General features: G+C 45.9%; 1 protein-coding gene across 7 annotated transcripts in view; it reads left to right on the forward strand.

Annotated features, from left to right (window-relative positions):
• Nucleotides 1-12,270, forward strand: part of efcab11 (EF-hand calcium binding domain 11) — a 115,319-nt gene extending 103,049 nt beyond the window's left edge. For 3 of the 7 annotated variants that reach the window (XM_077239213.1, XM_077239215.1, XM_077239214.1), the window contains 2 exons: nucleotides 10,287-10,336; nucleotides 11,428-11,743. In XM_077239213.1, the coding sequence (XP_077095328.1) occupies nucleotides 10,287-10,336; nucleotides 11,428-11,609 (232 nt within the window). In that variant the 3' untranslated portion in view covers nucleotides 11,610-11,743. Of the gene's footprint in view, nucleotides 1-10,286; nucleotides 10,337-11,427 lie in introns of all 7 variants that reach the window. The other 4 variants (XR_013206629.1, XM_077239212.1, XM_077239216.1 and 1 more) reach the window with 2 other exon arrangements.
• Nucleotides 12,271-16,176: the final 3,906 nt, after the last annotated feature.

Below are 16,176 nucleotides of genomic sequence, written 5' to 3' on the forward strand. Positions count from 1 at the left end.
GAGGTGAGAATGCAGTGTTCCAGGATCCCGGATCCACCCCTTTTTTGTGCTTTCTTATCAGGGCAAGTAAGAAGAGCAAATGAAATGAAGCAGTTATAAGATACTGTCACGAAACGTGCAAGGCACAATGCAAAAAGGTGTGAGGACTCAAGTGCAGGAGAAGCGATCTTTATTACAAAAAGAAACAAACACAAAGCAAAACCCACGAGGGGGAAAACACATTGAATTAAATGAAACAATAACAAAGCCTGAACGGGTAGAATCTCACAGGGAACGGGAGACATTAAACAAGGATCCGACAAAGACTGCAAACAAAAGGAGACTTAAGAAGGGAACAAATCAAGAGGGGACAGGTGGAAGAACTCAAACAATAATCAGGTAACGAGGGGGAGGGATCAGACAAGGACAAGAGCACATGGCCCAAAATAACAAAACACCCATGTGCAACACAAGACAGGACAGGCATGTGACATTACCCCCTCCCTACGGAGCGGCTACCAGACGCTCCATAAGACCAGGGCGGGACAGGAGGGAAACACCAGGGCGGGACGGGAGGGAAACACCAGGGCGGGACGGGAGGGACAGACCAGGGCGGGACGGGAGGGACAGACCAGGGCGGAACGAGAGGAACAGAACGCTTAGTCCTGGGAGGCCAGGGCGAAGCAGACAGTCCATCGGGCGGCCAGGGCAAAGCAGACAGTCCATCGGGCGGCCAGGGCGAAGCAGACAGTCCATCGGGCGGCCAGGGCGAAGCAGACAGTCCATCGGGCACCCAGGACGAAGCAGACAGTCCATCGGGCGGCCAGGGCGAAGCAGAAGACCCATCGGGCGGCCAGGGCGAAGAAGAAGACCCATCGGGCGGCCAGGGCGAAGCAGAAGACCCCTCCGGCGGCCAGGGCGGTGAAGACCCCTCGGGCGGCCAGGGCGGTGAAGACCCCTCGGGCGGCCAGGGCGGTGAAGACCCCTCGGGCGGCCAGGGCAGTGACTCAGGCGCCCTTGACACCGGCTCAGGTACAGCAGACACCGGCTCAGGTACAGCAGACACCGGCTCAGGTACAGCAGACACCGGCTCAGGTACAGCAGACACCGGCTCAGGTACAGCAGACACCGGCTCAGGTACAGCAGACACCGGGCTCAGGAACAACAGACACCGGCTCAGGAACAGACACAAGAACTGTAACAGTCACAAGAACAGAAACAAACACAGAAACAAGCACTGGCTCTGGCGCTGGAACAGGCGCTGTCTCTGGAACAGACATTGGCTCCGGCTCTGGAACAGGCACTGGCTCTGCCTCCGGCTCTGGAACAGCAGAGACTGGCTCCGGCCCTGGAACAGACACTGGCTCCGGCCCTGGAACAGACACTGGCTCCGGCCCTGGAACAGACACTGGCTCCGGCCCTGGAACAGACACTGGCTCCGGCCCTGGAACAGACACTGGCTCCGGCCTTGGAACAGACACTGGAACAGTAGACACGGACATGTCCAGGATCCGAGCCAGACGCTCCAGATAGTCCAGGTCCATGAAGGCAGACGGCACTGGCTCTGCCTCCGGCTCTGGAACGGGTACTGGCTCTGCCTCCGGCTCTGGAACGGACACTGGCTCTGCCTCCGGCTCTGGAACGGGCACTGGCTCTGCCTCCGGCACGGGCACTGGCTCCGGCTCTGGAACGGGCACTGGCTCCGCCTCCGGCTCTGGAACGGGCACTGGCTCCGGCTCTGGAACGGGCACTGGCTCTGCAACAGGCACTGGCTCTGGAACAGGCACTGGCTCTGGAACAGGCATGGGCTCTGCCTCCGGCTCTGGAACAGACACTGGCTCCGGACCTGGAACAGACACTGGCTCCGGACCTGGAACAGCAGACATGGACATGTACAGGATCCGAGCCCGACGCTCCAGATAGTCCAGGTCCATGAAGGCAGACAGCACTGGCTCTGCCTCCGGCTCTGGAACCGGCACTGGCTCTGCGTCCGGCTCTGGAACCGGCACTGGCTCTGCCTCCGGCTCTGGAACCGGCACTGGCTCTGCCTCCGGCTCTGGAACCGGCACTGGCTCTGCCTCCGGCTCTGGAACCGGCACTGGCTCTGCCTCCGGCTCTGGAACCGGCACTGGCTCTGCCTCCGGCTCTGGAACCGGCACTGGCTCTGCCTCCAGCTCTGGAACCGGCACTGGCTCTGCCTCCGGCTCTGGAACCGGCACTGGCTCTGCCTCCGGCTCTGGAACCGGCAACCGGCACTGGCTCTGCCTCCGGCTCTGGAACCGGCACTGGCTCTGCCTACGGCTCCGGAACGGGCACTGGCTCTGCCTCCGGCTCCGGAACGGGCACTGGCTCTGCCTCCACCTCTGGAACGGGCACTGGCTCTGCCTCCGGCTCTGGAACGGGCACTGGCTCTGCCTCCGGCTCTGGAACGGGCACTGGCTCTGCCTCCGGCTCTGGAACGGGCACTGGCTCTGCCTCCGGCTCTGGAACGGGCACTGGCTCTGCCTCCGGCTCTGGAACGGGCACTGGCTCTGCCTCCGGCTCTGGAACGGGCACTGGCTCTGGAACGGGCACTGGCTCTGGAACGGGCACTGGCTCTGGAACGGGCACTGGCTCTGGAACAGGCACTGGCTCTGGAACAGGCACTGGCTCTGGAACAGGCATTGGCTCTGGAACAGGCATTGGCTCTGCCTCCGGCTCTGGAACAGACACTGGCTCCGGCCCTGGAACAGCAGACACGGACATGTACAGGATCCGAGCCAGACGCTCCAGATAGTCCAGGTCCATTAAGGCAGACAGCACTGGCTCTGCCTCCGGCTCTGGAAACGGGCACTGGCTCTGCCTCCGGCTCTGGAACGAGCACTGGCTCTGCCTCCGGCTCTGGAACGGGCACTGGCTCTGCTCCGGCTCTGGAACGGGCACTGGCTCTGCCTCCGGCTCTGGAACGGGCACTGGAACGGGTACTGGCTCTGCCTCCGGCTCTGGAACGGGCATGTCCAGGATCCGAGCCAGACGCTCCAGATAGTCCAGGTCCATGAAGGCAGACGTAACGTGAACAGTCTCTGACTGGGTAGACGGGACGTGAGCAGTCTCTCGCTGGGCAGACGTGACGTGAACATTCTCTCGCTGGGCAGACAGTCTCTCGCTGGGCAGACTTGACGTGAACATTCTCTGACTGGGCATACGCAACGTGAACAGTCTCTGACTTGGCCCCTCTTCTCCGCTGAGTCCTCATTTGGTCGGATCGTTATGTCACGAAACGTGCAAGGCACGATGCAAAAAGGTGTGAGGACTCAAGTGCAGGAGAAGCGATCTTTATTACAAAAAGAAACAAACACAAAGCAAAACCCACGAGGGGGAAAAACACACTGAATGAAATAAAACAATAACAAAACCTGAACGGTAGAATCTCACAGGGAACGGGAGACATTAAACAAGGATCCGACAAAGACTGCAAACAAGAGGAGACTTAAGAAGGGAACAAATTAAGAGGGGACAGGTGGAAGAACTCAAACAATAATCAGGTAACTAGGGGGAGGGATCAGACAAGGACAAGAGCACATGGCCTAAAATAACAAAACACCCATGTGCAACACAAGACAGGCATGTGACAGATACATGATGTGTCTCAATTAAGACACAATCAGAGCACATCTCAGTAGTGCTGTGGCTCTTTCCCTACCCAACAGCAAGAAAGAGCAGGTTTTCTGTTTTACGATGGCATGCATCTTTGATTGCTTGTTAGGCTCCTGTCCCATATGCATATCCAGAGATCTGTCACTTTGTTTATTTGAAGTAGAACCTGATTATGTCTAAGTTTTTTTCCTTTTTAGATGTTGAAACAATGTGGTAGAGAAGATGACTGTTCATCTAACTGTCTCATAGTGCAGGGGGGTTCAAACTGAGGGGCAAGGGGGCTGCAAGGCAAAAAAAAATTTTTAGTTTTTTTTTTTTACAAAATATATATTTTAGGGGAGTCAAATTTATATTAACTTAACATATCCATAAATATATTTAACACTATACCATTTAACCAACATTTGGTAATTTTGAATTTTATGGTTTCAATAATTGCGAGACCAATTATGATTATTGCATTGTTTATTGACCTAGTTTTGAACCATTAGAAATAACCAATTTTTTGCGGGATTTGCTCTTGGGTCCCCCTACAGTTGGGAAACAGTATTGTCTTCTACTACGGTCGTAAAATCTGTCATGGTTACACCAGGGGATACACGTGCATTTGTTGACAAGCCGATACCGTCTTGAGCTCTCCCGAGTTCTCACGTCTTGGGCAGACTGACAGCATTGCGTGTGAAATGTCTTCATCCCAGGTACATTGGCATATATTTCAGCATGTCATATGAATATAATTGGCTACTGTTTTACATAATCGATATGCTAATTCAATTCAATTTTTGTGTGGTAGGTAATAGCCATATATCGTCAATATTATAATATCAAACTACCATAGATGAATCTGCAAATTTGAAAATCGATTTGCATTATAGACTGAGGCAAGACCAATAGCCTTTCACCAGAAAAATAAATAAACAAATATGACTATCAGCCTGCAGACATTAGGATAGTTATCCTGAAAGATTATTTATTATAACCATCGTAAACTAGCATGTTAGTGTTTAACGTTACTAGCTACCAGGGGCCGTATTCACAAAGAATTTTATTTTACCGCTAGGAGTACTCCTAAATCACACTAAAATATTTTAGCTAGGAGTTTTCTCTTGAAGGTTATTCACAACGCCTTTCAGACCTACTCTTAGTAAGGAAAAATGACAACTCCTAAACTAAGAGTGAGTCTCCGTTGCTATGGATGACGTCAATTCTCATGCACGAGTTTCCTCGCAATGATCACGGTGATTGGTTGTTAGATGACAGGGCCATCATGCGGAACATAACACAGACGCAACAAATCATGGAATTACGTCATCTAAATATGTCTGTGTCCTACACAAAATAATAATAGTAATGTCATCGAAATGCATATATAATGACATGTTTGTGCAGGCCCCAGTGAAGTGTAATTCTAAAAAGGCAGAGAGAGAGAGAGAGAAAAGTGGTGAATTCAATTAAATTAAATCAAGGTAGCCTAATACCCTAATGAAACCGCCACTTGCCCAATAATAAAAAACGACACTTGCATTAACACTTGCTTGGTTAATTGACATCCTATTAGTAGGCCTATGGAAGCTTGTTCCCGCCACTGAACAAAAATAAAAATAAATAATTGCAACTTTTATCGAGATATGAAGTCAGAATTGTGAGAAATAAAGTCGCAATTGCGAGATATAGGAAGTCGCAATTGTGAGATAAAAAGTCGCAATTACCTTTTTATTTTTCATTCTGTGGCGGAAACAAGCTGTCATAGCCTAAATAGACTACTTAAAGCAAGGAAATGTTGCTCCTATTGAAGTAATGTAATAGTTGAATGACGGTGGATTATGAACTCGCCAAAACGGAAAAGAAAGCCCAACTGGACGCAGGATCAGTTACTGCTGGCCCAGTTGGTGCTAAAAAAAAAAAAAACATATTAAAAGGGAAATTCGACACTGGGATATCAAGCAAAACTACGCGTGAGACATGGGAGAGGATTTGTTTGCAGATCAGTGCAGCATTCCCGCTTGTGTCGCGAACCCCGGACGACTGCGAGATTTTAAGATCCTTTGTGAATAGGTCTTAGTGAGTTAGGAGTCCTCTCGACTTCTTTTAAGCTGTCCCAGACTTAGGTGCTACTTTTAGGGCTAAAATGCTTCGTGAATTACTCTTAGTGAAAAAAATTAGGAGTCCTAAAGTTATGAGTGGCACGCCCATTATTTTTAGGAGTTGCTCCTAAATTCGCCAGTTAGGAGCTACTTTTAGCCTTAAAATTCTTTGTGAATACGGCCCCAGATTGATAATTCGCTACTCTACTAGCATTACTTGATTCATGAAGATAAATGGAGGACCAGATAGATTCCGTAACATGGCCAGGACATGTTATTCAGCCTTTTACATTTTGCGCAGTAGTCAGCTCCCTGACTCCCTGATTTATTTATAATTGTATAAACACTTTATAGATGACTGACTCCTGCACTTGTGACAGGGTGCATGTTACTGAAACAACAAGCATAGAGAGAGAGAGACGGTCGCGCGCGCGCACACTCTCACCGTTTTCAAACTGTCTTGCTCTCCCTCCAACAGTGATCCTCGTCAGGCCTTTTAATTTGTCTCTCTCCCTTTTTCTTTTTTTAGTCTCCTCTGACAAAACCTTTGCCTTCTTCCTTTTAGTTGTTGCTTCGGCCATGACAACAACATACAGACGTGACATATGCCGTAAAGCGGTCGAATTTTGTAGTTTTTTTTGTGCTCCTACCCGAAACCCGAAGTTACATAGTGCCAGTAAAAGTGATACAGACACTGTCATGCTATGGCAGACGTGTCATTCAACCTATTGTAAGTCGATGTGCCATCTCAAGGGTCTTGGAAATATGTTATGAAGGTTGAAAAACTACATAGTGCTGCTTTAACATCAAAGTTTGAAAACACCTTTCATAGCACTTATAAATATATGTTGTTCTGTGTCTTGGAATGAGAACTGTTCTGGTGTAGAGAAAAGTTAGCCAATAGAGCTTCTTTTTCTTCAAGTTTATGCAGTTTCAAGTACATGAGCAAAGTGTGCATTTTCTTGACAGTGACAGAGTAGCGCTTGCAGTCTGCTATGCTTCTCCTCCCCATCTCCCCTCATTCCAAAATGTAATAAATAAAAAGGGGGGGAAAAAGAACATCTGAAAACCAATCAGAAGAATACAGCTGTTCCTTGTGGGCCATGCTGATGATGTCATCACCCGCCTCTTTCCATCTCTCGGGAAGGCTGCAGTGTCTTCCACAGGGAATCCTGGCATGGAGGTGTTAGACAATGAATCGTCCAGGCAATATTTATCTCACTTACGGCCATCCAACACATTGCTGCAGAGTAAATCTTGCCTACTCTCTCACAATTCCATGCTGATTTCTGTCCCAACACAAATCCTGTGTGACTAAGAAGACTGGCTTGTCATGCTCACTGTGGTCAGGTTCCATCTCGCCTGTGGTACGTTATCAGAAGCTGCACAGATCACACACAGTGAGTGTTTTGTAGGAGTCGTGGCTTGGGCGGATGACTTGGCAGATTCTCAGTTGAGTTGATTAGCTGAGTGTTCACAGATACAGCTGCCACACTGTGTGGTAATAAGAACAACATCCCGAGCCATGCGGCATTATTCTGATTACGACGGTATTCTAGCTAAGACAATGTGGTAATTAGAGGATCTGCATGCTTCGATGATTCTTCATCACCACTCAGCCCCCAAGATATTCCTCATCTCTGGCTGAAAGCTAATAAGCACCCAAGTAGTTAAGAGCCTGAGGAGGAAGACACTTGTGCACATGGAACGGCAGGCCCATTTAGGGACCAACAACTCAGCCCTTCTTCTGGGACAAAATAAAAAACTGAAATGATCAACTTTGTAATGTTAAAGGGATAGTTTCAGCCAAAAATAATAATTGTTACTATATACTTGTCATGGAACAGAAGAATGCAGACAAAGGTAAAATCTAAATAGAGTTTGTTATTTAACACACAGGAAGTTAGCAGGTGTGTCCCTGGATTGCAGAACGTGATGGTGATACTGGCATGTGAATGAAAAGTAATATCTGTAGCTGGTAGAGATTAGAAGTGGCTGGTGGACTGAAGACTGGTAGACGATGACACACAGAAGATGAAGGATGGGACAGTTTGACGCACAGGTAAGTAGTCGGGTACGTGTTCAGGGTAGAATGACAAGACCAGACCAAGATGTGTGTGTGTGTTTGATGCTGGCTTTTATGGAGGAACTGATGAGGCTGATGGCAGACAGGTGTGGTGATTGTTGAGTGTGCACAGGTGATAGCCAGAGTGACTGGTCTAGTGATTGAGGATTGTGACAGTAATCACGCTTGTGTCATTCCAAACCTAAATTACTTTATTTCTTCTCTGGACCATAGAGAAGAATGATTTAAAGAATGTTGTTAACCAAACAGTTTAGTTTGGTTTTGGAGAACCAGTTGGTTTTGGTTTTGGAGAAACAGTTTTGGAGAAAAAAAACACACAATATTTCTTAAATGATTAAAAACAGTCATACAGGTGTGAAACAACATGAGGTTATAAATAAATGATGACACAATTTTCATTTTGGGGGGAACTAGTCCTTCAACCATTCTTTCTTCTGCAGAACACAAGATGACTTTTTTTTCATTCAATGAAAGTCTGGACCCCACTGACTTTCATAATATGGAAAACAAAAAAACAACCTCCTTAAACATTCTTAAAGAAGAATGACAAAATGTACATATAATTAAAATATATATTCAGAATCAGATAGAAATGAGAATTGAGTCAAGAGTTTGTAAATCAGAATCGAATTGTGTCAGAAAAGCAGCCTTAACTGTACCTTCACTAAACAATGGACTGTTTATGGTGACTGCACTAACAGGGCTTTGCAACACAGACCTGCTTTGACTGACAGTGATATGTTAACTACAACTAGCAGAGTATGAAAGAAGGGACAGCTGAAGTATCACTCATGCGTCTCTTCTCGCTGAGATAAAGACCATGAAGACTATACAGTCCCTCCATGTCCACCACTGTGCTCTCATATGACAACCTATCAGTCTTTTTGATACAAAGCCTAAGTTCTAATATCACATCACTCAATCCAACATGGGAATTCAGGAATCGGTCTGCTTTGCTACTTAAATTAGATTGTCAGTCCACGCAATCCTCTTCACACATGATTATGCTCAACCTTGTCAGACATTAATTGCAACCTCTTGATTGCAGGCTTGTAAGAGAGATGTGCTAACTTATTCGTTTAATCAGTGGAAGTAGCACAGGTGTTCAAAAGTTGTCCGTGAAGTTTCAGGCTGTCTTCCTTGCTTGTTGTCATCTTTCTGTTGGAAGCTTTAGAGAGGTGCAAAAGGCTCAGGAGAGGGGCATGCTTGATATCTCAACGGTCCTCCTCCATGGGGAGAACTTCATTAGAATCTAATTAGATGTGTGCTACACTTCCATTTGAATGGGAGTCACCAGCATGGAAAGGGAAGTGTGATTTTCCAGTTGCTGGATGCTTAATGTTGTTTTAATTCTCCTCCCTGTTGCTACCAAATTTCCCTCACATCTGCTGTGTTTGCACTCGATCAGTCTGCCGTTGAGAGTAATAGAGAAATCACCCCAGTGAAGAGAGAGGCAGGAAAATTCCAGCTCTCCCTCTGTATCTCTTCCCTTATGTTACCTCATCTGCTATTGGAGGAGCAGTTTTCCTGTGGCGGTTTTGATCCGCATTAATCTCGGTCTTGGTAAAAACATCCACTTAATGAGTTTTACATGATTGCAATCTGATTCTCTGCTTGCAGACTTGTGTGATGCACTGTAGACAATAAACAGCTGAACCAGGGATGGCCAAAAAGCAGGAAATAAAGATCTCTCTCCAGCAGAATGGATATTTTAATTTAATCTCTGAAACAGGAAGTGAGCACAGAGAGGATGAAATGGTCAACCCATTGCTCTTTAATGTCCTCCTCTGCTCCTCAGACACGATTCAATTTTCTCACACCGTCTTTATCTCCTCGTTATGTCACGAATGACTCATTCGCCAATATGAAATGTGCTTGCTTTGAGAGAACATAGAAGAGCTTTGCTCTCAGCAACTAGAAGTGTGTGATAGATCTGGATAAGTCACTTGTTTTGCAACATCATACCAAGACAGACTGATGACACAGTCAGTGGACATTGACACTTAAAGACAAATGTCTGTGAGCCTATAACCATGCCTGATATGTTTCATTCTGCTACATTGTCTATATATATACACCACTTCTATTCAGCTGTGTCGGCCCACAAAGCAAGAAAACGCTTGAGTACACCTGCTAAACCAGAAAATGTCCATGCAACTCATTTTTCATCACATTTGAGGATTATCAGATTGCATCCACAGCATTAGTGTATTTCAAAAGGAATGTTATTGCAGGCCATATTAGTGATGAAGCGCCTATGATATAGATCAAAGAAACGATGTCATGTCCAATTTGAGAGAGAGCTGAAGCATTGCATATTACTTGCTCTCCTGCTATTCAGTTTAAGTTTATATCAGATACTGACAGATACTCAATAGTGTGTTCTGAGTTCTGGCTTAATATTACAGAACACTTTGCCCTCACATCTTTTCTTTTGTGATAAAGTATGAAAGTTAAACTGATTTAAATGTACAAACTAATCATGTTTTCTGTATTTACAGGATGTCATTTGAATGTCTTGCAATAAAAACAAGTTGTAGGGTAAGATGGGGTAAGATACCCTCGGGAGTAAGATGTCCAAACCACCTTTAATTTACCACTTGACCATAGATGTCACTAAATACATTATATATTACTAAACACATTTATTAAATGTTAGTAAGTTAAGAATGTTAGAATGTTTTTTAATTAATTGTAATTTAATTTGTTATTAGATATGAATTGTGATCTATTAATTTATTTAATGTTGGATAATATATATATATTATAAATAATAAAATATATGTTTTTAAATTATTACTATAAAATTATTAAAGTGAAAATTTTAAGTTAGACCCTTGAGGTCCTGGTGTTGGTGTTTTTATGGTGTTTTTATGATTTAATGTTCAGTTATTGGTAACACTTTACAGTAAGGTTTAATATGTTAACATTAGTTCACTACATTAACATTAACAATGAACAATATTTCTACAGCATAAAATAATCTTAATGTTAATCTCAACGTTTACTATCAAATTTTTATGATCAAAAGTTGTATATGTTAACATTAGTTAATGCAATGTGAACTAGCATGAACATTTGTATTATTTTATTTATTTTTAGTTCATGTTAGTTAATTCTTTAATGTTTACAAATGAGAGAGTATTGTAAGGATATACCCAATTATTATAATTCATACTACATGCATTAGATGTATATTTCAAACAACTCCATAGGTCAATAAAATTGAATAATTTTTTTTCTGAATTCATTGTCTATTACTACCATTGCATAATTTTAATAAGAAACATAGGATTTTATTTAATTCATAGGTTTATTAGTGTAATTCAGATTGAATTTGTCAGTTGGTAATTTATTTAACCATACTGTGAAACATCAATTTAGATTCAATATTTGGTTTGTATATATATATGTAAAACTATCAGATGGATATGCAAGTTTAGAGGCAGGGGATCATCTTACCCCAGTAGTGGTCTTGTTTTAAGTTTTAATAAATAAGGAAATTATCAAAATTTAGCAGTAAATGCACATTATTCTTAAAGAGGACATCTTCCTCCATTTTACCCTACTTATTATATTTGATTTTATTGGTTTATAAATGAACATTAACACATTTTTTTGTTCATTTGTTCAATTTTTCAGGCATACAGATCAAGATTCTGATGGCCATATCAGCTTCAAGGACGTTGAAAATGTCATCAGCTGTGGTTTGGCGAACACTGCAGCACTACAGGAGCCACAAAATAATAGTTTCAGATTTTTTTCTGTTGAGAATACATACAACTAGATTCATCCTAAAACAACATGTATTCTTAACCCAGTGAGTTTTTATTCCCTACTTTTTGTTTTTAATTTAAAGCTTTGGAAGTCAGGTGTTCACACGGACACTCCAATAGATAACTGTAGGCAATTTAGGGAACACCGTTTGGCCTTTTTTGTTGAAAGGAAGAGTAACTTAAGATGCTTGACACTTGGGTTTGATGATGAGTTTTGATGTTGTATCGATCCAGTTGGACCGAGGCTGCACCGTGTGATAAAGAAGCACACATTTCTATTGCACAGTTGCCTTACAAACTGCATTAAATTTAACCCAACCTCTCAGGGTCTACTTCACTAGATCTTGGAACAATATTTCCTTCCCAGGCTTCTGATATTCTGCACTCTGTGCCTCTTAAATCACTTCAGTGAGTTCTGTAAACCCATTTTATGGCACGTAGAGGGTAGGATCTTTAAAATTCTCCTCCATTGTTAAATTTTCAACTGCAAAATAGACAGGTTGCCTTAAAATTTAATATTAACTCACATTCAGATTCTGTTTTTGCAAAACTCGCTGCTAGCGACATTAAAAAGCCCAAGCGCACTCGTTCTGGGTGGATTTTATGCGACTCGTCTTGTTACATGTGATAATGGAACTGTAAATACTTATTTGTGTTTCGAGAGATTTGCTGCACTCCCATCTGAATAAAGATTAATTTGTCTTTGTAATCAGTCCTGAGTCTTCATCTGTATGACATGACGCTCACTCTATCCACAATCCATCAGGGGGCTCAGGAGGCATCATGTAAGGAAATGGCCTTGGAGAAAAATAATCAAATACAGTTTTAATCAAATACGTGCTTAATCCACTCATAGGTTCATTTTCGGGAAAGGCCCGCTGTTCAAATATAAACAGAGAGGCGCTAGTTTAATCTTCACCTTCCTATTTGAAAGTCGATTAAATGAATCCAACAGTTTAGTTGTCAAATTGTGCCATGGAAGAGAGCGTGTGACACCGTGAGCCAAACCCGTGTGAGGAAAGGTAGCGCTGTTTTGCGACGTGGCTTCGATCTAAGCCTTGCCAACAATGCCAAGAGCCATAGATTAACACATTGTGTGCCTGTTGTTTATGCCAGCCGTTTGAGGGAATAGACCATGTTCCTTATTGTAGAGATGCAGACCCATAATCTACGCACTGCCTCGGCAAACGCGACATCTGAGACAATAGATTCTTATTGCAAACCCGTAATCTATGCGCTGCCTCGGCAAACGTGAGATCCGAGCCACGACTTTTATGGAGCACCGTAATCTACGCGCTGCCTCGGCACACGTGAGATCCAAGATCGAGTCACAGAATTTTTATTGCAGACCAATAATCTATGCGATGCCTCGGGAAACGCGAGATCCGAGCCAAATAATATTTATTAACTTTCTTCCCTAGAGAAGAAAGCCAACAAGAGCAGAGCTAAAACTCTCGATAGTGCATATGTTACACGTCGGGAATTTATGAATGAACACGGTCAGCCTCAATTTATTAGAGCTGACCGTGCATGCTCAACTCCCAAACAAACAACACATGAATCACGTGTGTCCCCACTCGTAATGAAGCGAGGACAGGGACAAACACACGATCCAAAGCTGTTTGCTCGCCATACTCCTGTCTAATATATAAATATATATGCTTGAGGACAAAGAACAATAAATAGACAGAGACAGATTCACATAGAGCGCTTGCTGAAGGCACAGAAGCAAGCGCGGTTCTAAACAGGATGTGCTTTAATCCTTTCCTGGTCGTGACGTCACCCGTCCGTGACGCTCACTCTCGCCATTGGACTAGTTGACGATAAGTGCTTCAGACGCATTCACACAGGGGCGTTCCCAAAGCGTCATTGACCCATCACGAGTTCCCTCGAAAGGGAATCTCTAATATTGGCCAATAAGAACGACTCGGTTACTAACGTAACCTCGGTTCCCTGAGAGGAGGGAACGAGTATTGCGTAAGTAGCTTACGCTATGGGAAAACTCCTTTTCTCGAGAATATCGAAGTCTTTATGTAAAACGCATTGCAGCTGCACAGCTGACAGCAATGAACGAAGGAAGCTCGGTCATTGGCTGTGCTGCGGCAACTTGCTCGAACCAATGACAGGGCGACTCTGAATGCGCGACCAAAGAGTGCGCTTCGCGCCACTGCGCGTCAGAGCCCGCCAAGATGGGCGTGGCCAAGAGCTATTTATTGGGCGCCCCGTCATGAGAGTTCTTTAGGTTAAAACGACTGAAGCGAACTAACCAAGCACAAGCACGGCAGCTTACGCAATACTCGTTCCCTCCTCTCAGGGAACCGAGGTTACGTTAGTAACCGAGTCGTTCCCTTTCGAGAGGTCTCTCCTATTGCGTAAGTAGCTTATGCTATGGGAACACCATGCAAAACGCCGTGCGTGCTGAACTTCGCCTTATGATAGCCAGAGGCAGGTGCCTGAGCTGAAAAGCAAAGTTATCATCCAACTAGCTGGCAGAGGCGAGCTTTATATGTGGGAAAAATACAGAGCGGCTAGAAGGCGCTCAGTGTGACACAAGCACATACATAATCTAGATACGAACTCGTAGTTCAACTAGTATCATGCTGATAGTACATTGGAATGCAATGTCGGGACCTGTAGGTTGTAGAACCTGATAAATGTGGACGGTGAGGCCCAGCCTGCCGCCGCACAAATATCCTCGATCGGTATCCCGCTCGACCATGCCCAGGAAGAAGCCACACTCCTGGTGGAGTGTGCTTTGACTCCCCAGGGGCATTGAAGTCCCTTAGCTTCATAAGCCAGCGCTATAGCCTCAACTATCCAGTGAGAGATTCTCTGCTTTGAAACGGCGGAACCTTTCGTACGGCCGCCAAAGCATACAAACAGTTGTTCTGTCTGTCTGAATAGGGCAGAACGCTCCAAATACACTCTGAGAGCCCTAACGGGGCAGAGTAGATTAGCGTCGTGTTTGTCTGCTGGAGATGATAGCGCAGTTAGGGAGATAACCTGTGCTCTGAAGGGAATTGGTGAGCACTTTAGGAATATACCCATGTTTCGGTCTAAGGACGACCCTGCAGTCGTTAGGTCCGAATTCTAGGCAGGCAGCGCTTGTCGAAAGCGCGTGCAGGTCGCCCACTCTCTTGACCGAGGCGAGTGCCAGCAAGAGCGCAGTCTTGAGCGAGAGCTGTTTAAGGTGCACGGTTCGGAGTGGTTCGAACGGGGGCCCTTTAAGAGCGTCTAGGACAGTAGCTAGGTCCCAGATCGGCACTGAGGGGGGGGCGTGAAGGGTTCATCCTCCTAGCGCCCCTTAGGAAACGAATAATTAGGTCGTTTCTTCCCAATGGACGTTCCATTACAGGGTTGTGTGACGCTGTGATGGCCGCCACATATACTTTGAGCGTGGAGGGGGTGCGGCCCGCCTCCAGAAGCCCTTGTAGAAAAGCGAGTACGTTCGTAATCTCGCATGTCTCAGGGTTCAGGCCCTTGGCATTACACCAGTCACTGAACACTTTCCATTTCTGGGCATATAAGCGTCTCGTGGAGGGCGCCCGCGCCTCAGCGATGGTTTTTAGCGCTCCGCTCGTGAGGTTCCTGGGAACCCGTTGAGGGGCCATGCATGAAGGGCCCACAGATCGGGGCGGGGATGAAATATCATCCCGCTGGCCTGACTGAGGAGGTCTGGCCTCAGTGGAATCGGCCGTGGTGCAGATTGCATTTGCATCAGATCTGGAAATCATGTTTGGTTCTTCCAGAGTGGGGCTATCAGAAGCACTGCGTTTTTCTCCTCTCTGACCCGACTGATGACCTGTGGCAGCATCGCGATCGGGGGAAAGGCATATAAGGGGCGGCTCGGCCAGCTCTGGGCGAGCGCGTCCGTGCTCTTCGTGAAGAAAAGAGAGCAGTGCGCGTTCTCCTTGGAGGCGAAGAGGTCGATCTCCGCTTTGCCAAAGGTTTTCCATAACCATTGAATCATCAGCGGGTTGAGAGCCCATTCTCCTGGGAGAATCTTGTCTCTGGATAGCATGTCTGCACCCTGGTTCAGGGCGCCTGGCACATGCGCTGCTCTCAGCGAGCGCAAGTTGTGCTGGGACCATAAAATGAGTCTCCTGGCCATTGAATGCATGGAGCTCGACCTGAGTCCACCCTGGCGATTTATGTACACTACTGTCATGTTGTCCGTTCGAACCAGGACGTGTTCGTTTTTTAGATGTGGAAGCAGGGCTTTGAGAGCCAAAGCGACCGCTTTCATCTCCAGACAGTTTATGTGTAGGCGCTTCTCCGGGTTTGACCAAAAGCCGGAGACAGGCCTGCCCTCGTAAAGGGCCCCCCAACCTATTTTGGAGGCATCTGTCGTTATCATCTTTCTCCTTGTGTTCACACCCAGACTCACGCCTGACTGGTACCAGTCGGCGGCTTTCCAGTGCGTCAGGGCTTTTATACAGCCGTGGTTCGCTCTGATTAAAAAGTGGCCCGAACGCCACGCGTGAGTAGGGACGCGGCTCTTGAGCCAGCGTTGGAGAGGGCGCATATGCAACAATCCTAGCTGGAGTACGGCCGATGCTGAGGCCATGAGACCTAGCATCCTCTGAAACCGCTTGACGGGGGCGCGCGCGCCCGC

This window comes from Siphateles boraxobius, unplaced genomic scaffold, assembly GCF_051911475.1.
Source record: "Siphateles boraxobius isolate OS27281-9 unplaced genomic scaffold, OSU_SipBor_1 22, whole genome shotgun sequence".
Taxonomy (NCBI): domain Eukaryota; kingdom Metazoa; phylum Chordata; class Actinopteri; order Cypriniformes; family Leuciscidae; genus Siphateles; species Siphateles boraxobius.